The sequence below is a fragment of the Taeniopygia guttata genome, chromosome 11 (assembly GCF_048771995.1).
Source record: "Taeniopygia guttata chromosome 11, bTaeGut7.mat, whole genome shotgun sequence".
In the NCBI taxonomy this organism is placed as follows: domain Eukaryota; kingdom Metazoa; phylum Chordata; class Aves; order Passeriformes; family Estrildidae; genus Taeniopygia; species Taeniopygia guttata.
In genome coordinates this window covers 9,127,572-9,154,045 of record NC_133036.1, presented here as the reverse complement: position 1 = coordinate 9,154,045, position 26,474 = coordinate 9,127,572, and the positions used below count along the sequence as shown (strand labels likewise).

The window sequence follows — 26,474 nt, the reverse complement described above, 5'->3', positions numbered from 1 at the left end:
GTCACAAACGGCCAAGGCTTGAGCAAGAGGATAAATTTGAGCTAAGCCAGGCCAGTAGCTTTCAGCAGCTTTTGACTGATTCTGAGCTCAGTAGCTGGAGAAAAAGGGTATTGAAATAATAATTTCTTTGTGAAGATGATACTGGTCAATCAGAATTAGCTGGCTGGTTGTCAGTCTTAGTGCAAGGTCAGTAAGCCCAGAATCTCAAATCTTGTATTTCCAGACTGAAAAGAGGTCCTAAAGAAATAGATTAAATATTAAACACAATGTGAAAAATGCCAAGCACTTGGTTTTTAAAATGTTAAAAGTTTAATAATAATAAAATGGTTATAAAAATAATAATACAATTAGAGTAATAAAGTTTGGAGTTAGGACAATTACAAGACAATAAAAAGCAAAGAATTACAGACCTCCGGATGCTCTCGGACACTAAGTCACGAAAAGCATCACTTGTGAGCAAAGGAATCACCCTTAAACCAATACACTTGTTGCATATTCATATATGCTTCATGGTTATGCATACATTCTATTTAAAACAAGAAACTTTGTCTGTTGTATGGGAATTGTTTCCTTTAATCCCCTGGCGTCTTCGAGTCTGAGCAAGGCCTGAAGAAATTAGTTTCTTCTGATAAGAAGCCATAAATTCCTTTCCTTTGGAAGATTTAGGTGTTCCTCAAAGCAAGTATCTCATTCCTAAAAAGAAAACTCCCCCCACATACATAGTCTCTATTTTAACATTATGTTGTAACCTAAAACTACACTTAACACAATACGTAAGAGAATTAATACAGCATAACTTTCTAACATTACACATATAATATTCATTGTAACATTTGCGGAAAGCCAATCATAAATATGCATTTTTCGCAACAATAAAAGAAACAAATGTAAAAATCCAATTGCATGTGAAGCAATACATCCACAGAAACACTAACCTTTAAAAATAAAGAAGAAAAAGTTAACTTGAATGAAAAAAAACCGTTTTTCTCATTTTGCATGTTTCACTTTTCTCCTTGGGCATCAGCTGGAAGTTCATTAACACTGATGGGAAACAAACACCCATTGGACTTTTTCCAGGACCTGGAAGGAGGGATTTCCACCAAAAACCGAGTTTTACCCTCACAGTCATTACGTAGAGTTGTTAGGAAAGGGATGAACTAATTTATTACAGCAGGTTTTACTTCTAACACACGGTGTTAGAATCCAAACCCGCTGGGAGGGTGCTGAAGCCGCAGCGTGAGGAACTTCCTAAACAGGCGATGCCATCGTGTGGGCAAAGACATCTCCAGCAGTTTCCAGAGGAACGTCATTGAATCCTGGGATGTTTCGAGCTGTTTTGAGTGAAAATGGTCATCTCGACCCTGCTACGGGCAGGGACACCTTCCACTAGCCCAAGTTACATTCACATCATATGAACATGACATTTTTACCTTCATTTTTACTTGCTATGTCCTGACCCTGCTGACAGGAGCTGGGTGAGTCCTGTGGCTCTCGTGGCGATCAGAGAGAATCTGAAACAGCATCCGCCCTGGAATTCTGGTCAATCTGTTTCTATGTCTGAGCTGGCAACAGGAAGACTATTCGTCAGGTTTTTATGAAATTTTGAATCCATGAAGGTTACAAAAAAACACCCCACAATTGAAAAGTGCGGTTTAACTTTATCAAGATTTTTACTTGTTCTTGAAAAAGAGCAGTGAGGCTCTGCTATGGTTAATACAGACAGAATCACAGATTGGGTTGTATTGGAAAGGATCTTAAAGCTCATCTCATTCCAACCCCTGCCATGGGCAAGGACACCTTCCACTAGCCCAGGGTGCTCTGAGCCTAATCCAACCTGGTCTTGAAAATTTCCAGGGATGGGACATTAATAACTTCTCTGGGAAACTATTTTTTTCCCCTAAATTCTATTCTTTTGTACATTTTTGCTTTCTGTTGAAAACACACTGATCAGACTATAATTCAAAGTTAAGTGGCAAAGCTGTTAAGCTGTTCCATGGTACCTTGTTGCAGGAACACTCACAACACCAGATTTATGTGAATTTGCCCCTCTCCCCCCATCTGGAAGAAGGAGGCTTCACACTGAGCTCAGGCTGCAAGAAAATCAACCAGAGTCACACGAAGCATGGGCAAAAATGGTGTTACTGCTCTGGTGAAGGCCTTGGTATGTTGCAGGAACCAAACCCTGTAGCTGAAAGAACAAGGAGAATAATGCAAATGGGATGAAAAGTTGCCTGAAAAAAAAAAAAAAAAAAAAGTGAATTGTGGGACCAGACTTTTGCAACCACTGAGGTTATAATTTTTCTACCAAGTCTTCACATGTCTGACTGAAGGCATGGCCAGTCCCTGTGACCTTGCATTTGTCCCTTAGCCCATGTACAGTGTTTTTACCTCTCAGCCTCACAGCAGCCTGATTTTGCCAGTCAGCCCTGACAGGAGCTGCGAAGGCTGGTTGCTGTGTCCCAGCTACAACTTTGAATTTTTACTGTTTTTAAAACATGTTTTAGGGTCAGGGAGGCTGAGTGAAAAGGGATGCTTCAGGAAGAATGCAGGAGGATTTCTGGAAAAGCAAGGTCTCCTCAGGGAAAAGGGATGCCTCAGAAAGAAAGGTCTCCTCAGGGAGGAGGGTTTCTGGAAAAGCAGGGTCTCCTCAGGGAAAGGGGCTCCTGGAAAAGCAGGGTCTCCTCAAGGAAAAGGGGTGCCCTGGAAAAGCAAGTCTCCTCAGGGAAAAGAGATGCCCTGGAAAAGCAGGGTCTCCTCAGGGAAAAGAGATGCCCTGGAAAAGCAGGGTCTCCTCAGGGAAAAGGGATGCCTCAGGAAGAAAGGTCTCTCAAGGAGGAGGGTTTCTGGAAAAGCAGGGTCTCCTCAGGGAAAAGGGCTCCTGGAAAAGCAGGGTCTCCTCAAGGAGAAGGTTTTCCTGGGAAAGCAGGGTTTCCTCAGGGAGGGCGGTTCCCTAAAGGAGAATCTCTCTAGGGAAAAGGATCCCCTCAAAATGGAGACTTTTCTCGGGTGGAGAGGTTTCCCTCAAAAAGGAGGGAAGGGTCCGCTCAAAAAGGAGGGGTTCCTCAGGGAAAAGCGTACCCTGAGAGGGAAGGGTCCCCTCAAGGCTGAGGAGCTGATGGAGGCGGGGTGGCCGCGTTCTCCTGGTGTCCGTATCTCCTCACCGCCTCCGCTGCGGGCTGCAGCACCACCCGGGGGGACAACACCGCTGCTCCTCGCTTTTCCTACCTTCCTCCGTGCCTTCCTCCACTCCCTCCATGCCTTCCCTGCTTGCCTCGCTCCGCCCGTGCCTCCCGTGGCCGAGGGCCGGCCCCGCGCTCCGCCCCGGCCGTGCGGGCGGAGGTGCCGCATGGCGCCGGCCGGGCCGGGGCCGGTGTCGCAGCGCGGGGCCATCGGGGGCTACCGAGGGCCGGTGCCACAGCCCGGGGCCCATCGGGGTTACCGAGGGCCGGTGTTACAGCCCGGGACCCATCGGGGCTACCGAGGGCCGGTGCCACAGCCCGGGGCCCATCGGGGCCGGCCCGCCCTGCCGGTAAGCGAGGGGCGGGCGGGGGCTCGCCACAGCCTCCGCCTCACTACCAGGATGGGCCGGGGAGCTGCTGCCGAGCTGGGCTTGAAATGAGGCTTTCAAGGTTTATTATTGAATATTGTTCCTTGAAATTAACCTTTCAAAGTTTATTATTGAATATTATTCCTTGAAATAAAGCTTTGAAGGACCCCGTTTCTCCAGCGGTTCTCTGCTTAAATTAACAACGTCTCCACGGTCTGTCTTCTAGGTTACAGTGGTTTCCATTCACCCTTCCGTGTTTACCCCACGATCGGCATCTTCCTCAGGCAAACAAGGATTTAGGCCTGAAGGTGAAGCAGCCACAACCCGGCCTTTTGTTTACGGTAAACAAAAGTTAAGGGCAGAAATACTGCACTGAGCTCAACAGAGGCGCTGTTGGGTTGCGCGATGGGCTCGCCTACAAAAGAGGAATGTCAGGAAGGACAGGGAATTTGCAGGAAAAATCCCTGCAAAATGATGTTTTTGTTCCATATCTGATTTTTTTCATTTTGTCACCCCAGGCTTGTGTCTTCCCCAGACAGGTGGGAAGGCTGTTGGCGGTGGTGGCTGTCACTGGGGTCATGGTGGGATTTGGGGTTTCAGACGCTGTTCGGTCTGTGCTGTGTTGCTCCAGGGAGAAGGGCAGAGCACATGGCTCAGACAGCACTAAAAATTAATCTATTAATCTGTCTGGATGGCCCAGACAACACTAAAAATTAATCTGTAATGCAGGTGACTCCTGGGACATTGAGATAAATAGTTATACCACGAAAAGTGTAAAACAAACAAACAAACCCCAAACCAACCCCCCACAGCCAACTTTATTTCTGTGGATACCAATTCCCAATGATTGATTTATTGGTTTGGTATGAATCTGTGTGGTTTTAACGGGTCTTGAGTTGTGCTCCTAAATGTTTTTGTCCCTTTGTTTCAAATTATTTTTATAGTGTGTCCATGAAAGAACCCACTCTCCTGTTTTTCAGACACTTTGCAGTGACGGTGTTTTAGTGCCACATCATATTGGCAAACTTAAGTTCAGTCCATTAATGCACCAGAAAGGTGCAGCATAATCTGTCATAACTAATCCATTATCAGGCTTTTCCCTTCATGTTAAGGATGTATTCCAGCTGTCAAACTCACGGTCACTTTGTGGTAAACTAATTTTCCTGTTAGATCATATTGGTTTTTCCATTTGATAGAGGCTTGACTGAGGTTGGCATTGGTGGCCAGTGTGGTTTTAGCCAAGAGCTGTCAGACTGTCAGCTTTTAAAGCACAGTTACTATTCACAGATGTTCTCCAGGTTCATTAAGCCTTGGTGAATACAGAGACTAAACAGTACTTTTAATAATTTCCTGTAAGATTGCTAATTTGCTCTGCTCGTAAAGCGTGCACTGCTGTGTTAGTCTGTTTGATGTGTCTTTTGTGGCCCTTGTGATACCTTTCTGTATTTAATGTTTCTTCTGATTTTTTTTTCTCTTTGCTTCAGGTTGAAAAGATGGGGAATGCTGAAAGCAATGCCTATCAGAATCACCTTTCCAGATTTCTTCCTGAGGAGCAGTCTGACATTGATGGACTATTCGATACCTTATCAGGATCCAGTGGCTCATCTGGAGCAAAAAATGCCAAAGCTGCGAAGAAAACTGTGACTCTGGCAGCACTACAGGCAAGACAGTCTGTTATTCATGATGTATCTGGGGTGTAGTGCATTGAACAGAGTTCCAGAAATAAACTATAAAGATGTGGTGTTTTTTTAAGGATTGCTCATCTCAATTTAATTTTTCGTATTTTGGGGCAAGATGGATATTTAACTTTTTCTTGCAGTTTAACCAGAGTAGTGACTTTCAGGTTTGCATTTATCTCTTAAATTGCGCTTTTGGGTCCACTTGCAGCTTTCCTAATTCTGAAGTAAGTTAGGGTGTATGAAAATATTTTCACAGAGACCTGAAAAACAGGAAGAATATTTTTACCTCTGGAGTCTGTAGTGTGGGATCATTTACAGATTGTCTTGAGAAGCTGTCACAAAGTCAGTTTTTATTTGGTTGTGCCTGTCTCCCTCGACATGTCAGTGTCTCTAATCTCTTCACTTGTACTAAAAGGAGAGAATTCAATTTGACTTGATTAAGCCGTGTCTTGCTGTTTTAGCTAATTAACATGCGTGATGCTTCTGATTGACTTTGCATTCATTTTCTAATCAAGAAAAGAGAAAAATGAGTCATTGGGATCCTTAATAACTTCAGCTAGTCAGGAACTAAGTGGCCAAATGAATGTAGTGGTAAAGTGCAGTTTGATACATATTACAGAGATAATGGAGTCAAATTAAAACTCATTGAAAGCAGCAGGTTATTTTAAGGTGTTCAGCAATGCCTGTGCATACAGACCAGCTTCAGCCTTCCTGCAGCCTGGCTGTTTGTGAGCTGTCACCAATTTTTGGAACACCAAGTTTGGAAATGATGTTCCTGCTGCCTGGTTTTTCAGCACTAGTTCATCCATCGTCCTTGGTGCCAGTTAATTGTTTGGGACCTGGCAGAAGTTTTTTCTAGGTTTACCCCAGATCAGTGTGATCTTTGATGAACATTTGCCTTTTCCCTTCCTGCCTTTTTGTTTACCAGCTTAAATTAAGATCTTTTGGAAGACTTCCTGTAGGTGCAAGGAGAATGGCAGTGGTATTTCTGCCTTGTAGGTGACAATACTCATGACCTGGACTGAGATATGATCCAACAATAATCTGGTACCACTGGTGAGGCCCCAAGCATCTGGGCTAGGACAGCACTGCATAGCTTGGGAAGCAAGTGGAGCAGGAACCTCTTGATAATCCCATGAAGCCTTTTTAAAACAGGAGTTCTAAGCTGTCAGAGGTGTGAGTTAGATGGTTATTAAGGATTACTTTTTTACACACCTCTATTTTTGCACCCCAGGCCCTCTCTTTGGAATAGCTAAAAATGAAACATCCCAGTGAAGTGGTGGGATTAGGTAGGGAGTAGGTAATTCAGCAGTGTGAAGTAAAAAATTTCAGCAGTGTGGAGTATAATGTTTTAGTTGTGTTCCCTGCTGCCTCTCCCACTTCAGGATTTTCAGAAAGCCTCTCAAAGGCAGCTGTACCCCCTGTGAGCATCCCTCCCTCGCTGTGGAGCACTCTGATGGGAAAGGCTGTGGCTGCTCTTTCTGCTGCTGCTGGAATCAATGGGAGCTGTAGCACTGACGTCAGTGCAAGCAGCACAGAGCTCAGGATGTTGCATCTCTCATGCCCAGCAACAGCCATTTACAGCAAATAGGAGCAGCCCAGGTGGCTTCCCAAGAGTGGAATCAGCAATAGCAGCTCCCCTGAGTGGAGCTGCAGTTGGGCTTTTAGGCACGCGGGGCTCCATGATTTCAGCACAGTCCCCACTGAGCTACACCCTGTGTGGAAGAGTCAGATCAGGTCTTCAGCACACCTCTGTGCACAGTGAGGACATGGGGTAATCACGTCCTCCTCTGTCATGCACTCGAGATGATTTATTTTTAAACTGTGTAATTAACTTGAACACTCTGAAAGTTGAATCCAGAGTCAGATCTTTCCCACAGAGCTGTGATGAGTGATGATATATTCCAGGTAGATTTCAACTCAAAGGGCCAAGCATGCAATCCAGATGAGTAAGTGCTGATTTTGACTCTCTTAACACCAGGGATGCTTTTTAAAAATCAGGTGATCTGCGCTTCAATTAGCTGCTATGCAGGGGGAAATTTTCCAGGCTTATTTCTGCTCATGTATGTGGGGTTAAACACTACCTTGAGGCCAAAACTGATATATGGAAAACACTCTACTTTGTTTTGAAGTGAGCTGCACTGTTGAAAGCAGAATTAAAGCACAATTTTGAATGTTTTGCTGGCAGAGCTGTAAACCTTTGCACCAGAGTTATCACCCAGAAACCCTTTGGTAATATCCTATTAAGGCTTTACAGTGTTGATTTTTCTGAAGCCCGTGCTGCTTCTAGAAAAACAGTACCAACCTAAATCACTAAAAAAATTCGCTATAAAAATAGAGATTTTTAGCAGTTCTCTGACAAAAATTTATTCCTGATTCTACATACTGCATGTCAGCACAGATAAACTGGAAAACATGAGTTATTCTTCATTTGTAAAACTTGCTCTTTGCTGTTTCTCTCACTGCAGGCACACACCCGGGAGCCCCTGCCACAGCCAATGACGGCTCGTTTGTACAATGGCATGAAAAGCATTGACCTGCCTGGCAAATCATCCGGGCCCAGTGAACAGATTGCTAAGGAGCAGTTTGTAATTTTTATGTCAAATCTCTTAAAAGGGAATGCAGATGAGAAGATTAGCATAATAATGAGAATGATCGACAAGACGGGAGGGCCTCTGAAGGGCAAACAAATCCGAGAGGTAAACGAGCAGTTGAAGTGTGTTGGGAGGATAGTAGGAGAGCAGGGCTATAGTTAAGAGCCAGCAAGGGCTGTGGTGTGGCTGGTGCTTCAGGGAACTGAGTGAAATGCTTTCTAGAGCTTTAGTTGCAGGATCAGCTGTGTAGCTTTTGAGATGTCACAGAACAGTAATGCACTAGCAGCTCCTACACTGCAAAACTTGACCTTCCCCTCCCTCTTTCATTCCCTATTTTATGGAGGTGCTTTGTGAAGTGACATGTATGAAATGTCTTGAAAAGGATCCTTTTCAAGGCCTATGACACTGAAGTAGCATTTCTGTAGTTCCTGACTTGTCATGGCAAGAGATGTTTCTGCCTTTGGGATTACAGCGTCACTACTGCTTGACTTTATTTTCAGACAGTCCTTTGAAGCTCTTGGAAATTTCACTTAAGAAATACCAAAATTGTGATGTTTTAATCTTTTAAGTTCACAGAGGATCTGATCACGTCTGTCATCCATGTACTGAGTTACAGGAAGGAGCTGAAAGGTTGGAGTTTGGAGAACACGAGGGATTCTTCAAGTGGAGTCAAAGCTTTGGCTTCTGAGCTGCTCTCGGAATTGAAGCTTCCAGGTAAGCAGCCCTGATTCAGCTTATCCCAGAGCTTGTGTAATCAGTGATCACATGAGACTTTCTCTCTTCAGGTTACATCTTTGAATTTTAAGGGTGAGACCGAAATTTCAAACCTAGTGCTTAGAAAATGACATTACATTTTTTTTTTATTTTTTATTTAACCTTACCATCTTTCTCCCCTAAATTCAGGTGAGATTTGATCTGATGTCCTAGTTTGTCATGGAGCATGTCTATTTTACAAATACCTAACTTGCAAATGATAAGAATGGGCATCTAAATAATTTATTTAAATAAAATTTCTCATGTATTTTTGACTATGTCCTTTTATAAAGCATAGATCTATCTTTTCACTGTTGTGATAACAGATTTTGCTGTCTTGTAAAGAACACTTCATGAGTTATAACTTGGAAGTCTTGTGTTTCTAAATCGTGACAGCTCAGCCAGGTAAAGAATGCCACAGGTAGAGGTTTCTCAGTTCTGTGGTTGCATTTGTTTAATGTAGTTGACACTTTACTGTTCCAGGCTCCTCTCATATGTGGTTTTCTGTACATTACAATAATGTTTATGTTTACACTTAAAAATCACCTGATTCTTTTCCAGATGGGGAGGCTTACTCCCGTCTCTTCATGTCTTATTCTTTAGATGGGACAAAACCCGTGGGTACTCAGCTCCTGGAGGCAAATTTTGACCAAAGTGTGATTGGGGATTGGGTGTACCGAGTTCCCCAGATCTCAGTTTTCCTCAGTGTTGTCATCAGGCAAGGTCTCCACGTCCTGCATTCCCTCCCAGACCAAACCAACGACATCCTCAACCTGGTTCCTCACTGCAAGGGCATCAAAGGAAGAGGAGTTGTCAGTCTCTTTGACATCCCAGCCATCATCTACATCAACTCCCACCTGCCTGCAGAGATGCAGCACAAGTGGCAGCTTTTATTTTCCTCCAGGCTCCACGGGGAAAGCTTCTCACAGCTGTGTGCCCACATAGTGAACAAAGGCCCTTGCCTAGTGATCATAAGGGACTTGGATGGTTTCCTCTTTGGTGGGTTTGCTTCTCACTCCTGGGAGGTGAAGCCACAGTTTCAAGGTAAAACTCACTTTTCTTGCTTTAGTATCTCTGGTAAATTCCCTGGTTTTTGTACAGGCACAAGAATCCTGTCCCCTTAATGGGTACTGGCCCTTTAATGACACAAAGTGTTTTTTACACTTCCAAGTGAATTGCTCTGTGGCAAAAAATAACTAATTTTTAAATAATATAAAACACATGTAAAGTTATTCTTAGCGTGGCAGTCAGGCATGTTGCTCATTAATCTTTATAGCTTGTTATTTGATAAGGCTTTTAAAATTGCAGGACTTACTGATCACAAAACAAGTTTTCAGGGAAATCTGTCAAGCCCTGTAGCTGCTTAGGTTGAAAATTAAATGAAAATGAATGAAGTAGAGCACAGATGATGAATTAGTGTCTGAATAATTTGTCCACAGGATGGCAGTCCTCCATCAGGAACACTTGAGCCTCCTCTTGCCGTTTGTGCACTGTTTTTGTTCCCCTTCTAAAATCCAGCAGCCAGAGGATTCTTTGGACAAACTAAACTTCTTGTTCCGTTAAAACTTTGAGGGAGAAGAGAGGGTTTTTGAAGAACTCTTTGGAAAGAATGTTTGTGATGGATTTGTGAAGAAAAAAACATGGGCTATGGGTATTTGGTGTTGCTGGGAATCCTCACTCTGGCTACATTAGAAACTCAATTCATGTTCTAAATGAGTATTTGAAAATTACCCCTTCAGAGTGTTTGTACTATATTTTGCACTGTTTAAACATCCCTTTCCTGGTATTTTTTCCTGATAGAGAAAGATACAAAGTCTACAGGGCAAGCACACCACAGGTGCCTCTGAATCCTGAACTGAGCATGGTGAAGATTGCTCTCTGAACTGATTTATCTATCAATGTAGTCAGAACTAGGGATGTCTGCATTCAGTTTGTACAGATCTGTCAGCTGGCCAGTTTTAGATGATATAATGCAATCTAGGGTAGGTGACATAGTGACATAATGTCCTAGTGGTGCCTCTGACTCTGCCCTTGATCACAGCCTGTAATCGCATTGATTTTTGTGACTGCACAGAGTTCACTTAAAATAAAAAGTAGATCTAAATCTTGATGGGAGATGAACTGGCTTTCTGAGATGGCAGCTGCTGTCTTTGAATTATTCAGCTTAAATTATTTTTTCTAATTTATATGTAGACAAGTTATTGCTTGATCTCTTGTCTGACCTGAGATGCTTCTGTTTGCAGGTGACAACAGATGCTTTCTGTTTTCTGTTTTCCCCACTCTGGCTGTGTACACATACACAGGGTACAATGAGCACTACATGTATTTAAACCATGGCCAGCAGACTATGCCAAATGGACTTGTGAGTATTCACAAATGATTTAGAATTTGGATTTGTGGCTGACGTTTGGAAGTGTTTTGTGGTTTTTTTTTTTCTTTTTTTTTTTCTTTCTGAGAGCAGATTTATTTCATTTGTTACTCTCCGAGGAAATCTGCATGCCTGAAGCAGCACAAAACAGTGATCTGTGTAACTGAGGATTCTTCCACTGGCTGCTCTCCCTGCCACAGCAACTGCTTTTGGAATTATGGGGGAGAAAGCCCAGCAGGATGAGAGTGCAGACATTGCAAGTAGCTGCTGCTGCTGTGTGATGACAGTGGCAGGAGCTACTCCTACTCAAATTCACAAATGAGCTCTCCAGATGCAGAGGAGTTTCTACAGAGCTACAACACACCACCTGTCTTGGAAATGCTTTACAGTTTTGAAGCATTTTATGCCCATAAATTTGGGAATTGCAGCAGTCTGGAATTAATTTGCTCCAGAAAAAGTGAACAACATCAAATTGGACATTATTGGTTTTTGTAGATACTTTCCTCAATGGAAAGGAGGCAGCAAACCTGAGCACTGCTATTCTGTTTGAAATGGAACTTTTAATAGTCAATAAAAAAAAGCCAGGAGGTTAATTTCTGGCACAAGTCATAGATATTTGTATACTGTGAAGCACAGACGTAGGGCAGTATTACTTGGGTAAATTTTGAGTATTCAGGAATAGCAGATGTGGGTATCCACTTTTTTTACTTATCTTTTTAAAGTGTGGCATAAATACTGACCACAGCAGCTTACTCTCAGGTTTCCTAATTTTCCCAGCCTGTTTTCCCTGTGCAGGATGTGTTTAATGTGCTGGCTTTCTCCACAGGGTATGGGGGGACAGCATGGCTACTTTGGGCTCTGGATAGACAGTGACTACGGGAAGGGCCACAGCAAAGCCAAACCTCGCTGCACCACCTACAACAGCCCCCAGCTGTCAGCCAAAGAGGATTTTACACTGGATGCCTTGGAAGTTTGGGCAGTGGGAGACACCCCTGAGAGTGCAGGGGTAGGTGAAATTGTGAATTGAACCTGTGAAATTGTGTGCTGGTTGGAACAGAAGATGTGAATGCAAAGCTCACAGTTGCAGTTTTCTGTTTAAACACTGTCTTTGATTGTACTGAATAATATTTTCTTTACCTGGCCCTGTGATGCCATGTGTTTTATAGGACCAAATAGCAAAACTCTAGTGGAATTATTGAGGTTGCTAACAAGAAACAGCATCAGAAGCCATGAGGTGATAGAGTCAGAATAGCAGTATTTTGAATTCCAAAAGGCCTTTTCAATATTGAGGAATGGTCTCCAGGAGGAACCTCCTTGGAGGGGCTCAGTAAAACCCAGTTTCTAAAAGCACTGGAAATTCTCAAGTCTAAGCTGTAGTTCAAGAAGAGACCCAAAAGCTTTCTTTATCAGTAACTTTAAATTTACTATTGTTTTACCATAAATTTGTGTGAATAGGTTTATGCCAGTCTTTCTGCACTTGGTTTATTTTTGGGAATGAGTAGGAGCCCTCTCTCCAGTCTCCTCTATCCCTGCAATTTATTCTCTCATTAAACTCAGACTAAACTGTCTGTTTAGTCTGTACAGTTTGGTGGGGTTTTAAGATTCATTCCTTTTTAATTTTTACTTGTTTTTATACTAAATTAATGTACCCTGACTTCACTGTACACATATCTCTTAAATAGAAACAGAGCAAACTGTTGACAGAAATTGTTGAATCGTAACTGGATCTCTTTAAAAACCTCACATCAGCACATCAGACTGAGGTGAGGTTAACCAGGATATCCTGGATGCTTGTAACCTGAATAAACTTGAAATATCTCGCTGCCATCTTAGGAAATGTTTATGGCTATTTTATGTAGCTGCAGCAGTAAAAATCATTTGATGTAGTTGTGAATTTTGAAACTGGGAATACATCTTCTCCGTTGTGCCAAGCTTGCAGACCACATCACTTACAGGCTTCTGAGTGTGTCCCTTCCCTGTAGCCTGATGTTGACATTTTAAATTGACTGTATTTTATTTTGTTTTGAAGAGAAAAGGTAAGAAGAGTATCCTGGATGTGGATCCTCAGGCTCAGGCCTTGCTGGAAATGGCTGGGAAAAGCCGTCAGAGCGAAGGTCTGCGGGAGCCCATGGAAGAGGAAGAAGGTGATGATGATGAGAACTAAAGGAGCCATAGTAACATGTAAAAACTTCACTTTTATTTGCTTCAAGTGGTGATTGTTCCTTGGACAAGATACTTTTTCCTTTTTTTTTTCCCTTGAATGTACCTAATTGTCTGGGACAAAGCTTAAGCCTTGTACTTGTGTAATATTTAGGTCTAAAGCACTATTCTGCCTGAAGGGTTTTGTTTGGGGAGGGCAGAAAAATTACCTGGGGACAAAATCATTAGGCATGGCTGAGCTCCAGCTGAATATGAATCTGCTTTCATTTCCCATAGATCGTGTCTACGCACTGAATTAAAAGCAGCAGAACTTATTGACAGTATGGCTTTCTGTCCTGAAGAATTGATATGTACATAGTTATATATTTATAAAGCCTGGTTAAGGCACTGATTAAAGCTCTTATACCTCAACTGCACATATTTATTTGCATGCAATGAAATTAGTTAGCAAAGCTTACAAACTAACGTCTTACACTGGTGAACATAGAATAGTCCACATGATGACATGTGAAGGGTGCTATAAATTTTCATTGCTTCAGTTAAAGCATTAAATTTCAAGCTTTCTAAGTCAGATTTTCAGTGATTCCATGTGAGCTGTAGGATGTTGCACAACAACAAGTTGTATAGTACTACACTATCCCTGGTGCATCTCACTTCATCTGTTTCTGCAGAAACTTGCCTGTTGCTTTTTAAACTTAGACCAGAATCATTGGAGCCATATTTATCCTACAAATACCTCCAGCAGAATTCTCTAGAGAAGGTACATTCTTTAGAAGCCTCATGAGTCTGGAGTAAAAGATCAGGCTGTAAAAAAGGTTGAGTAAGAAGCAGCCATACTTACTTGAGAACAGGATCTACAGATACCTTGTGAAAGAAATAAAAATCAGGGTTATATCTGTAAAATGTTTAAAGAAGATTGCTGTACACTTTATTTCCACATAATGAATCATTACTCTTGTGGAAAACTGTAAAATGCAGTTGTTGGGGTTTGTGCTCTGTTTTGTGACTGTTCACCAGTTTTGTCAGGTCTCTTATACTCAGGACTTTTTCTTCTTGAATTAGTTCCCATCTCTCAGTAATTATTCGTTTGACCTTGCTAATTCTATGTGTAATTAACTTGTCAGAAAGAACCCTGATTTCTACCAGGAGCTGCAATTTCTAACTCAGCAATGAGTGTTTGGTTATCAGCATCTCTGATTGTCAGTCTTCCTTCTCCCGAGGAAAAGGACTGTGTCCAGTCCTGGCATGTCTTCTTTGCAACTTAGAGAAAAACAATATATAATTTCTGCTCATGTGGCCTTCCTTAAAATTCTTTTCCTTGGTGTTTTCTTGTATGAGATTTTTTCCCCCACCTGTTTTTCATAGGGAGCCAGATTTGAATATTCTGAACAATGTGCACTTGTGCCTTAAATTAGATCTCCTTTTATAAATTATATTAAACATGAATTTAGCCTTGAAAGGAGAGCATGAAGAAATCACTCCAGCCAGGTATCCTAGGACTCAACTGTGTGTTTTGTGGAGTACCTGAGCTAATGCTTGGGGCATTTACATGCTGTTTGTTCCAGTACAGAAAGGGCTGTGAAAATCCTGGGAGAATTCCTTTTATGTTGTATTTGCTTAGAGAAACCAGATAGTCTTGTAACACACAGAAAAAAATAAGCATCAGAACAATTGCACTGATACTTTTGTATAGTTTTCTTCTCTCTATATATAAATAATATTAAAAATATTAAATTTTACAATGTAAGGAGTAATAAGTACATGGTGTTGTCTGTGAGTGTGGTGACAGCAGCTTTTGTTTGAACATTCTCAAACTCCCACCGTGAGTCTCAGAGGTCATTTTCACTGAGCAGTGACTAAGCCTATTAAACACTCCCATGTAGGTGGCGTACAGGATGAGACAGTTGAATTTCTGCAATTAAACATAAAATAAATTGCTAGGCTTTATTTTCCTCCCATTACAAGACAGAAGCTTGTTTTTGAGAACTGAAACCACATGCAAGGGTATAAAAAAAAATTTACAAAGCTACTCTCCACCAAAAATATTTCAGTGGCCAAGTTTTCTTTGATTTTTAGTGAGTATCAGTATAGCTGTTTCTTTCTAGATTATGAATCCAAAATATAATCCTGTTTGAACTTCTTCTTGTGACGATCAGCATAGCATTGTGACCTCTGAAATTGTATTTTTTTGACAAGTTTGTGTCTGAGACTCTTCATTTGAAGATGTTAAGCTGGGACAAGAAGAAAACTGACACTGGCACTTCAGCAAATGTCTCAGTGAAGCATTATTTACTAGGACACCACTGATCCAACCAGCAGATAGGATTATTCCAAATTGTTCTTTAAATGTAAAAAATGGGCTTGGGAAGGACTCAGTTTGTATTTTAACCTGAATCTAATGATTAAGAAATCTGAGCTTCATGCTCATGCACCTCAAAATGTCCAGAAAGCTTTTGTCAGCAGTGGGCTTAGCTACAATCTGAACAGCTCCGTCCCTTTTGTGCAGTTTTGGCACAGCTGCAAAGCCCAACACCCTTGCTCTGTTCTTGACTCAACAGAGATGTTGAGCCCAACATCTGTGCTCTGTTCCTGCTCCTGTTCCTCCTTTTTATTCTCAGGCTCTATGGAAGCGAGTCCCTTTCCCATTAAATCCATCCACTGCTGAGTGTTGGGTGTGATCAGCTTTCCCTTCTTCTCCTGTCAGTCACACAGGTACAAAAGGTTGGCACTTCAGCTCCCTGCTCTGTTTGGCAGCTCCCCAGAGTTTCCTTGAAAGTCTTGCTGAGTCAAGCTTGGATATCTGGGAATCCACAAACACTACAGATTGAAGGAAAAGAAATGCTTCAAAGCAGGTCTTTTCCACTCTTCTAATGAAACGTTAAAGGACGTGTCTCAATCACGAGTCTCACTCAGATACTTGTCAGTAACATTTTAAAATGTAGATTTTATTAATAAAAATTATTTTGATTTAAATAAATAAAATTTCAGTTTATGCACAATAGATTTTTCTGTACAGGTTTGAAACTTTTTTTTTTGTATGGGACTAGCTCAGCCTTCTGGAACACAGATCAGTGTTATAAAAATATACCTGCTCTTGTTTTAAACCAGGAGCCACTCTGGAGGTATCTGCAGACAGCTCACATGAAGGGGTAGAAGAGTCTCTGGTGTAAGCACTGCTGGTACAGCTGCACTTGAGTATCTTCAGGAAGGATGTGTGGGTGACAGAGCCCTGGATTGGGATTATCCAGGTGTGTTTTAGGGCAGTGTCAGTCAGTTGTGACGTCCCTTTGTGTGCTTTGGGGGGCAGCAGCGCTTTTCACAGAGTTTGAGCAGCTCGGACACCACGAACACTGAGGAAGCCAGGCCGGTGAGGAACAGCAGGTCTGGGGGAGGAGAGAGTGCAGGTGAGCTCAGCCAGGCAGGAATCTCAGCCCAGGGCTTTCCTGCAGCTGGGAATTGGGCTGGTGAGCCCAGGGGTGTGTGTGCCCTCCTTGTGCCCTCACCAGCTGAGAATTAGGGACATCACTGCAGCAGATAAGGGCCACCCACAGCTGGGATAGTCCCCTTGGAGGGTGGAAACGGGAATCATTTGGGATCCCTGCCCCCTGCTTATGACACAGCCTAATGCAGATGGAACACGGTGTGGTAGGGTGCAATTTGCTGATTTAAATTAAAATCTGTGTTCCGTTTCAGCTGGGAAACTGAAGTTTTAACTCAGCTCTTTCCAAAGGGAGTGTCTGCAAAACGACCTGAGAAATGTCATCATACAGAGCTGGAAAGTCTTGGCATGTCTCCATTTACTTGCATTTATGTGCAGTAAATCAAAATTCAGAATCTAAGCTGGGATAATATGAAATACTGCTACTGTTTGGGTACAGCTCTGTGTAAATACACAGAGATTGGAGCTGTTGGTTGATTTCCCCTTGCAGAGATGTGTTGGGAGCTAACAGAGCAAACTGGGAGCAGCATCTGCTTTCTACAGTCACTTTAAGAAAAAAAAAAAACCACAACAAAACAAGCCATTATTTATTTTGCAACTTACCTAACGCTCCTAAATTCTCTGTCTGGAAGATCTTTTGTAGTGGAGGGATGTAAATAACAGCCAGCTGTCCCAAAAATGACCCAAGCACAGAATACAAGAACATGCGGTTTCGGAAAAAGCCAATTTCAAATATCAACTTTGTCTAGAAAAGGGAAAGAGAATTTAAAAAGCAGTTTCTCCCAAACTCTGTTGGAGCTAAATGTCACCCTGTTTCTTTAAATTTCATCTCCATTACTTTTTAAATTGCATAAACACTTAGAGCTACGTAATTGAAAGTGCAGTTGCACTTGTGATGGATAATTTTATCTGTATAAAAAATTGATAAAAATCACACTGCTTTAAATAACATTAAAAACAACCTTACTATGCAAAATGCTGGTATTTTAATGTTTATGTTTGTGATTTGAGACAAGAAATTACTGCTGACAGAGCCATCTCACCTGAGAGCGACATGTCAGGGCATTGAAGAGGTCAAAAAACACAAAACAGGTGAAAGTCATGGTTGTCGTTCGAGGAGTTATGCCCCCTTTTGGATTCTGGAAGCACACAAAAAATCAGGAGTTAGTTTAAGCTTACAAAAATATGCCAATTCAATAGAAGAATTAAATGTTCCCTTTAATGCACCTAGTCAAACCAAAGGGTAGTAAGACAAAGGAGTAAATCTAGTTCTATTATAGATAACATTCAGTTTTCTCTGCTAATTTTAAAGTTTATGATCTTATCAACCATATTTTAAATTCTTAAACTGATGTGGACTTTGAGTAAAGAACTTTCTAAATTAAATTACTGAGACTTAAAGTGCCAACAGCAATCCATTGTACTTGCTATTTTCTGCTGGGAAAATGGAAAGCTAGAGGTGAAAAGTCTCTTGAAGTATTGATGCCACATCAAGTTTTAGGTTTCCCATTCTGGATTGGAAGGACCAAATTAGAGGTGAGAGAGGGAAGCAGGAGCAGAGCTGGGAGCTGAAACTGCTTTCTCAGCCCTCTGCCCACACTGATCCTTCCCATGAGATAGATTCCAGAAAGTCCTTGTCACGTCCTTCAGAAACTGCCCTCACTCTGTGCTCCACACACCCTGATGGAAACAAGATCCGAGTGCAGATTTCCCTCACCTCCTTCCAGAAGACAAAGAGGGTTCCACTGATGATGATGATTGCTGACATGAAGATTTTCAGGATCAGGGATTTGCTGAGGATGGTGTCTGTGATGCAGCGGGGCGGCTGCTTGATGGTGTCCCTGTCAACAGGTTCAACCCCCAAGCTGCCTCCAAGAGAAGCAGAGGGATGTGTTAATTAATGCAGGGCATCCCAAAATGTTCATCCTGAGAAGCCAGGATGGAGCTGGAGGATGCAATTCTTTGGAACACAGCGTGAATATTCTAGCAAGGTGACATAAGGCCCAAATTTGTCCAAGATACTGATAACAAAGGTCTTTTCTGCATATTGAGCTGCTAAAATAACATCAGATCATCAGACAACCCCAACGTGAGAGCTGACTCTGAGAATATGCATAATGAGGAAGCTGTAATTGTATTTAGCTGTAGTTGTAATTAGCAGTTGTATGAGGTTCCTAAGTCTTGTGATTTTGGGGCATATCCCCACTATTCCCTGGCCATTCCACCAGCAGGTGGTATTTTCAGGATAACAGGCCATTCCTAGTCAAAAAATGGAATAGTTAAGTGATTCCACCATAAACCAGGAAAATACGTAAATGTGATTTTTGAAAGACCAGGAGGGAGCAGAAGTACAGTTTGTTGAACCGCTGATGATGATTGATGAAGAATCGCAACAGTTTGTGTTCCTAGGCCAAATTCAGACATATTAAACCCAAGATTAGTTTGCTCATTGGACCCTTCCATACCTCTGTGCTGGTGGCCCATCCATGATGATGTTGATCCATAAGATCTGCATAGCATTGAGTGGGTTGGGTAGGTTGAGCACTGTTGACAGGGTAATTAGGCTCAGAGCTGAAATACTCCTGCAAAGCACAGAACATTATTCTGCAGGGCTTCACCCTGAAGGTGCTTTTCACAGGAGCTGAAGCGAACAGGAACTTACGTGCTCAACTGGAACCGGACAAAATTTTTTATGTTGTAAAATATTCCCTTTCCCTCTTCTATTGCATTCCTGGAACGGAGAGGGGATTTTGTTAAGTCAAGAGCACTCATACTGTTTTACTCCCCGTGACACTCAAAACACAAATTGTCTTTTTCAATGGAAATTCAGAGCCCAGCTCAGGAGGAGGTTGTCAGTGCAGCTCCTCAATTACAATTCCTTTATCAACAAGTAGATCTGAAAACCTGGGTCACATGGGCAGGTTTTGGTTCATAAAGCAGGCCTAGGACCTATTTATATACTCACTGTACCCTGCCCACTCTTGCTGTTGTTATGAACCAACAGAGCATTGCAAATTATGTTTTTCCTCTGAGCTTCCTGGATGAGGTAGAATCATAAAGGTTGGAAAACACCTCCAGGATCACCTCCAGCTCCAAATTATCACCAAAAAAGCTCTGATCTACCCAGACTTCTACATGCTTTCAGATCCCCAGTTAACTACAGCAATGAGGAGTCGGGGCTTTCAGGTGAAAGGTGGCTTGGAAGGAAAAGTCACCACCATGTATGCAACTAAAGACGAGTCAGAGCCACCCTGGGGCTCTCCACTTCCATTCCCATCCCTCCTCACACAACAGGCTTGCTGCAGCAGCCAGCCAGAAAAGAGCTGAAGAGTAAGAAAATCTCCAAACCCACATGACTTTTGAGAAGTCATCGTCCACCAGGATCATGTTGGCAGCCTCTTTGCTGACGTCTGTCCCTGCTCGTCCCATGGCGATCCCGATGTCGGCGGATTTCAGGGCCACGGCATCGTTGACACCGTCCCCTGTCATTGACACCACGGCGCCAGCCCTCTGCAAGGCCTGCGGGAGAGGACAGATCTGAGACTCTCAACTGTCGGAACTCAAAAGGTCCCTCAGACATTTTTGGATGTTCCAGGCCCAGGTCAGAAGCATTTGAGACCCTGGCAGGCAGCTGGAAACAGCTGTGATTTTGGGTTTGAGCCATGGAATGATTTACCAACCTTGCAGGAAGAACAAGAAGTCACAAAAGTTTAGATATTAGAGTAGAAGTAGTCACAAAGTAAAGGGAAGAATTTTTGAGTGCTGTACAGGGGGGTTTTAGTTTTGTACATGAGGGTCAGAGGTTTTAAGATGGAGGGATTTGGGCCTGCCCTGTCCTCCCTCTTTCTCCTTCCTTACCTCCATGTTCTTGGTGATGTTGGCACTCACAGATTGGTTTAGAGTAGAAAGGCACCATTTAATATAGGTAATAGGCATTGGGGAAAAACTGTAACCATGTAACACATAATGTACCATATAAAAGATAGAAAAGCACCATTTAATATAGGTAGTAGGCATTGGGGAAAAACTGTACCCATGTAACACGTAATGTACCATATAAAAGACAGCAGCAGCCCTGGGTGGAGAGAGAAGAAGCAGTCGGGAGTCAGAGAGGATGTCAGGGTGTGTCTGTGCCTCTGCCTGAGCTGCTGAACAAACCACAGCAGCCCCAGAAGAAAATATTTTAGATAACTTGCAATAAACTGCCTTGAGACCAAGCAACAGAGACTGCTGAGCCTTTCTTTGGAAGCTCAGGTTGGAGGAGAGACTTTTCCACCACACGGAGCCACCCCCGACCTAGAGGTGAGCTCCGTCACTCAACCAGAACATGAACGAGCCATGCTGGTAATTTCAGACTCTGGACTATTTGCTTTGCTCTCTTTTTGTATTGAAAGATCACAAGGTCTGTTGGACTCTAAAGGTGAAATGGATTTGGCACCACACTGAGGACAAAACCCAGACCAAGAATTGGGAAGCTGTTTTTTTCGAGGAATCTCACAACTCCAGCAGAAATTAGAGGAGTAAAAGCCTCAGAAATCATTCTCCTGATGTTGTAGTTGCTAATACTTCACTAGGATTTTTTTTTTTTTTGCATACCCAGGCCCAGACTTGCAAGAAAAATCATAAAATCATGAGGTGGAAAAGACCCACAAGGATCATCAAGTCCAATTCCACAACTAATACCTTCAGAGAAACAGTGCCAGTGCTCTAGCTCGGGTTTTACAGTCCTTTAGTTTGAGCTGATGCTGCTGGGGAAAACCAGATAATCCAGAGAACTGAGGCTCCCTCCCCCTTATTTTTGTGAGGTGTACAATGAATTTCAGAGGCTCTTAGTACCTTTATTATTTTTAGTTTGTGCTTTGGACTTGTTCTGAAGAAAATGGAAACCTGAAAAACAAACAAGAAAAAGACAAAATATAATCTCGTATTAGATGGAAGCTATTGGAAATGGGCTTTTTTTAATGTAATCAAAGCCATTACATTTTGGACAGTGGAGGAGAGCTCTGCCTCTGCCAGTTGGTCCAGCTCCTCCCCGGACATGGCTTTCAGCTTCCCATTGCAGAGACCAATATTCTGTCCTGCAAAGAAAAGAGATACTCACACTAAATATTAGTGGATTCTATAATCATAACAATGTTATCTTTGTCTTTTAAGAGGCTTACACTGAGATTTTGCCATTTCTGGTGCTAAAATAGTGGAATTAATTTACTGGATTTTGTCCCAGAGTTTGTAGCAGCTCTATACTTCATTTAATGTTTATTTAAATGGAAAAGCAAAAACTCAATGACCTTTAAAGTCTCTACTGCAATTATAAAGTTGATTATTAAGGGATAAAACTTTGGTACCTATAGCTACAGCCGTTTCCAGGGCATCTCCAGTGATCATCTTCACTGACACTCCAGACTCAAACAGGATTTGAACAGCTTCTTTCACCCCAGCCCTTGGGGGATCAATTATTCCAACCAGACCTAGAAATGTTAGTTTGCCAAGTTCTGGACCTGAAGCCAAAGCAAGTACTAGTAACAGAGAGGGAAAAAAGAGGACAAGAGTAAATTGTTAATGATGTATTTCTGTGTTTTAAAATGAATATTTATTTTCTCCCAGCAGAAAAAGTCATTAAAAGCAGATCTTTAGTCATTACAATCAGATCTTGTATGGACACAAAAATTCAGTCCACTAAGTAATAGTTTCTTGGAATGAGAGCATTTCTGTTTGACATGTTTCTCTTAGGATTTCTTTCTTCCTAATTTTAAGCTGTCTACCACGTCTTCCCTAAATGCAGATAGATTAAATCTGGACAGTGTTATGTTAAACCAGACACTGTTAAACTACTAAGTTAAACAATAGCATTCCTGCAAAAACTTACACTTTTTTTTAAAACCTAAAAATGTGAAATGTAAATTCAGTTAAAGCAGTGAAACTCCCACCATGTAAACATCCAGGCTCCGAAGACTTTGTCTCTGTTCCTGGTGCACACCCGTTATCATTCAATCATTCTTAAATCACCCAAGGATATTTTGCCAGGGGTTCATGTCAGCATTGCTTTGATGATGGAATCAAAAGCTGCAGCAGCTGCCTGAGTTAATCCCTTCCCCTCAGAGCAGTAATTTGCCATTGCCACAAGGGCAGATAATTTGGATATTGTAAATCAAGCACTGCACAGGCGCTCCTAATCACAGGACACAGAGTGGGAGAATCTGTGCATTAACTCCACCATCCTCCAGATCCAGCTGCCAAGGCTTTTCCTCATCTCTTCAGAGGCTGGGAACGGTGTCTGTGTCACTGTATGAAAATCTGGGATGTTTCTCAGGGGATGTTCCTGGTGATGAAGGAGGTGACACGTGGATAAAGCTCCTGTGGGCAGTGCACTGACAGGCTGTTGGGATCAGGAGATCGAGAGATTTGGGCCTAACAAGGGTTTGAACCGAGCTTCAAACAGAAATCTCAGCGCCCAAATCCATGTTTGGAACTCCTTCCAAAGTCGCTTTTTGTTGCTGCCTTCTCCAAACCCAAAACTTGGCGGAGCAGGGCTTAGATCGGGCCCAGCCCAAAGCTCTGCAGTGCAGCACCCAGAGCGTGTCCCAGACATCACAGCCCTCCATGGAAGAGAAACACTCACATTCCAGTGCTTATTTTCAGTTCCTTTCCAACTCACCAATTTAAACCCAGCCCAAAAAAAAAAAAAAGATCCGCTAGCAGAACTAAGACATGGCCCTTGGCACTCTGACAAGTGCTGGGAAAAGATCATGAAAGTGATGCTAAGAACTGAGGGCTTTAAGGTGAAATGGGAGATTTAGATTGGAATTAGGAATAAATTCTTCTCTGTAAGGGTTAGGAGGCTCTGGCAAAGGTTGTCCAGAGCAGCTGTGGCTGCCCCTGGGGAATGTCCAAGGCCAGGTTGGACACTGGAGCAACCTGGGCTAGTGGAAGGTGTCCCTGCCCATGGCAGGGGTGGGATGAGATGAGCTTTAAAGTCCCTTCAAGCCAAACCATTCTGTGATTTTGTGAGGACTGAGCCTCTGCCTATCCTAGCCATAACAGAGCAGGAAAGTTTTAGGCCAGATAAGCTGTGAGGGGCAGTGAGGACTGACCTCGAAGTCCTGAGGAGCCCATTCTCTTTTCTTCCTGCTGGTAGAGGGCTTTTTGCTGGGGCGTGAGTGACAGCGAGATGCCACCGCTGTTGTACAGAGTGCAGTGCTGGATAACTTCTTCAAATGCTCCTTTCATAAAGTAAATATCTTCCTGATCCTTGAGAGGAAGGAGAAAATACATGTTATCCAAAAAAAAGGAGCACATTTTAAATGAATAAGTCTTTAGGTAGAAAAGATCCTGTTTCCTCTTTTACCTGTTTCAAGAGATGTCCAGGATATATTATATTATATATTATGGATAGGATGGGATATTTTTGCTCTGTCCATTTTTCATGTTCAGCCCTCACAGACAGCATGGTAATGAAAACGTTGGTGAGTTTTTAAACCAGAGCATAAGATCAGCCAAAATGAGTTCCTTAACCCAGTAAGGGACAAAGGGCCAGCCTTTTCTCCCAAACACCAGACCTCTCTTTCCCTGCTTTTGTTTTCCTGCTCGAACCACTGTATGAAAAGTATTCCCCCCTCCCATTCAAACTCAGTTTTACAGGCTAAAAATCCACCCGAGCTGGGAATTTTGAGGTTTGTTCCATTTTCTCCCGACATAGTTAACTCCTGAAAACATTATTTGCTGAAGATATACAATTTCATGCCCATTGTTGAGGTACACAATCAGAAACACGAAACCAGCCCCTGCCTGTTTGCTTTACCTGATTTTTCAGTGTGCATTTCACAGCCATCCACTTCTGCTCGGAGCTGAATGGAATTTCCTTCTTTCTTACATAAATGTCCTTTATGTCAGCTAATTCCATCTGCAGCCAGGTAAAACAAAAAGAGCACTGTAAGGCTGGGCATTGCCAAAAGCTGGATGTATTTCCCATATCACAGGGATTGACTGTTGACTGTGTCCTTCCAGGCTGTCAGATACCACAGAGCTCAAGAGAAGAAAACATGAGGAGAGCCAAATTCATATTTCAAAACATTTCTTCCCTTTTGGTGTGCCTGATGTGGGATAAATTAAACTGGAGTTTGGAGCTTAATTCCTGATACATTTTTTTAAGAATTAAGGAGCTGTTCTGCCTTTTTGTGAGGCTTTGGGTCAAAGGAGGATCAAGTCCATTCCCTAAACCTATGGCCAAGCAATGGGCTGAGCAGATTTCTGGGTTTCTTTTCTGGGTTATTTCCCAAAAACTCTACTGGAAACAAGAAGGGAAATAGCAAATAACAGAATGGTCAGTTGTGGATGTGGTTTTGAATTATTTCCTGATGAATTACACTCAAAAAGCAATTTACAGCAAAACCTTTCAGTCCAAATCAATACACTCCTGCTCCAGCAGAGTGTGTGGGTGCTCCAGGTGGGAGACACTGGAAGCTGCTTTTGATCCACTTTGTCCCCAGCTCCCACCAAACAAAAACATTAAAAAAGAAAAATAGGAGACACACCCTCCCTGATATTCTGCTATTGCTTGGCTACTGAATTCCAGAGCAGGAGGAAGATTTTAACTCAGCATTTGGGGAAAGGAAATGCCATTGTTTAAAAAGAAAAAAAAAATTAAAAATCACAATTTCACTGCTAGAGTTATGAGCATTAAAAGCAGGAGGTGAGGTCAGATGTTTGCTGGGGCATCATTCCATCAGGGACCTCCTGTGCTTCACCTGAGGGCTGAGCCCACGGCCTGGGTGGCTCTGATGAGGTGACACCTTGGGGTGTTTCACAGCTCTGCCCAGCAGTGTGAATGCAATAGTCATAAAAGCATCTTGTTTTACATAACCATGACTAGGAAAAAATAAAATCCAGCAGATAACCCAAAACGAGGGTGATGCTCTGCCATGCAATCTAGCCTGGCCTGTTCCTGCCCATTTTTAACCTTTCTCTTCCTCCTGGACTCTTAGTTGGCACATGCAGGAAATATGAAAAAGGCTGTGCTGTCTGAGCCCAAAGAAATGCAGTCCCCAGCCTAAGTGCAGGATTTACCAAGCCAAGCAGTGATTGCTGTCAGCACAGGCGCTTCAGGAAAGTGTTGGACCATGACTAAAGGATGGCTGGGAGAGGCAACATCTGTGATCTTGGGCAGAGGGGACAAGGGAGGACTTAAAACCAGTCTGGGGAACTTAAAGCAGTCTCATTCTGCTGCCAGACCTCACAAATCCAGCTTTTATTTATTTATTGATTGATTGATTTGAATTGCAGGGAAATTTTAAACTCTGAGGGTCTTACCTTCATTGCCAGGGCAATGAGAGCTCCTTCTGTGGGTTGTCCTATCACACTGTTTTTCCTGATAACAGCATTATTGACTACACAGCCAGCCTGGAGAAAGGGACAGGTTTACATGAGCTAGTTTTGTCATTACTTAAGTCAAAGCTTTTTAATCTCTTTAAATAAATTGATGGAAGGTTGGGGAATGAAAGGAGACACATCCCAAAAGTTTTGGGGAAAAGGTTTCCCCTCAGCAGTGTCACTTGTGATCAGTTCTTATGTCTTCTAAAGACACTTAATGCATAACATGACACCAATATTTTGGTAAAATATTATGCTTTGGAGAAATTAACATCAAGAAAACATAAGATACATCTAGTGAGCTTCATAGATCATGAAAATGAAAGCTCAGTCTCTCCTACCACTGTTTCTCGTGTGCAGTATGAATAAAACAGGACCCCATCTCCATTTGAGATTCCAGCTCAAATCATTTCACCACCCAAACACTCCACTTTAGCCTACAGCTGAATGTTCAAAATCTTATATAAAGCTGACACGAAACCCAGAGAACGTCACAATAAATTTATAAACTGACTGTGTAGCTGGCTAATGTCTAGAAACTGTGCACATTAAAAACCTGAACAGGGTG

General features: G+C 42.5%; 2 protein-coding genes and 1 long non-coding RNA gene across 10 annotated transcripts in view; 1 reads left to right on the top strand and 2 right to left on the bottom strand.

Moving 5' to 3' along the window:
- Nucleotides 1–286: 286 nt before the first annotated feature.
- LOC115496786 (uncharacterized) lies at nt 287–3,365 on the bottom strand. Of its 5 annotated transcripts, none has more exons than XR_012057693.1 (3): nt 3,226–3,365; nt 1,431–2,188; nt 287–1,331 (listed from the first exon to the last, which is right to left on the bottom strand). It is a non-coding gene; the product is annotated as an uncharacterized lncRNA (long non-coding RNA). The 5 variants fall into 5 exon arrangements; XR_012057692.1 differs by having other exon boundaries at nt 1,431–2,231; nt 3,226–3,339; XR_012057694.1 differs by lacking the exon at nt 3,226–3,365 and adding an exon at nt 3,079–3,219 and having other exon boundaries at nt 1,431–2,231.
- A 7-nt stretch (nt 3,366–3,372) lies between these two features.
- On the top strand, nt 3,373–16,102 carry MEAK7 (MTOR associated protein, eak-7 homolog). Of its 3 annotated transcripts, XM_072934219.1 has the most exons (10): nt 3,373–3,451; nt 3,491–3,529; nt 3,774–3,888; nt 5,032–5,208; nt 7,695–7,925; nt 8,390–8,534; nt 9,177–9,617; nt 10,817–10,935; nt 11,768–11,947; nt 12,971–16,102. In XM_072934219.1, exons 4-10 carry the CDS (start codon nt 5,041–5,043, stop codon nt 13,103–13,105), a joined length of 1,419 nt encoding a protein of 472 aa, XP_072790320.1. In that variant the 5' UTR covers nt 3,373–3,451; nt 3,491–3,529; nt 3,774–3,888; nt 5,032–5,040; the 3' UTR covers nt 13,106–16,102. The 3 variants fall into 3 exon arrangements, with proteins under 3 accessions (XP_072790320.1, XP_030138119.4, XP_012425329.5); XM_030282259.4 differs by having other exon boundaries at nt 3,398–3,529; nt 3,774–3,855; XM_012569875.5 differs by having other exon boundaries at nt 3,398–3,529.
- Nucleotides 16,019–26,474, bottom strand: part of ATP2C2 (ATPase secretory pathway Ca2+ transporting 2) — a 27,807-nt gene continuing 17,351 nt past the window's right edge. The window contains exons 15-27 of one of the 2 annotated variants that reach the window (XM_032750417.3): nt 25,847–25,936; nt 24,339–24,440; nt 23,632–23,788; nt 21,886–22,056; nt 21,521–21,618; nt 21,377–21,427; nt 19,893–20,059; nt 19,203–19,271; nt 19,006–19,122; nt 18,258–18,405; nt 17,584–17,679; nt 17,144–17,285; nt 16,019–16,484 (exon numbers count right to left, since the gene is read on the bottom strand). In XM_032750417.3, coding sequence (XP_032606308.3) covers nt 16,372–16,484; nt 17,144–17,285; nt 17,584–17,679; nt 18,258–18,405; nt 19,006–19,122; nt 19,203–19,271; nt 19,893–20,059; nt 21,377–21,427; nt 21,521–21,618; nt 21,886–22,056; nt 23,632–23,788; nt 24,339–24,440; nt 25,847–25,936 — 1,521 coding nt within the window. In that variant the 3' untranslated portion in view covers nt 16,019–16,371. Of the gene's footprint in view, nt 16,485–17,143; nt 17,286–17,583; nt 17,680–18,257; nt 18,410–19,005; nt 19,123–19,202; nt 19,272–19,892; nt 20,060–21,376; nt 21,428–21,520; nt 21,619–21,885; nt 22,057–23,631; nt 23,789–24,338; nt 24,441–25,846; nt 25,937–26,474 lie in introns of those variants that run through there. The other variant, XM_072934218.1, reaches the window with a different exon arrangement.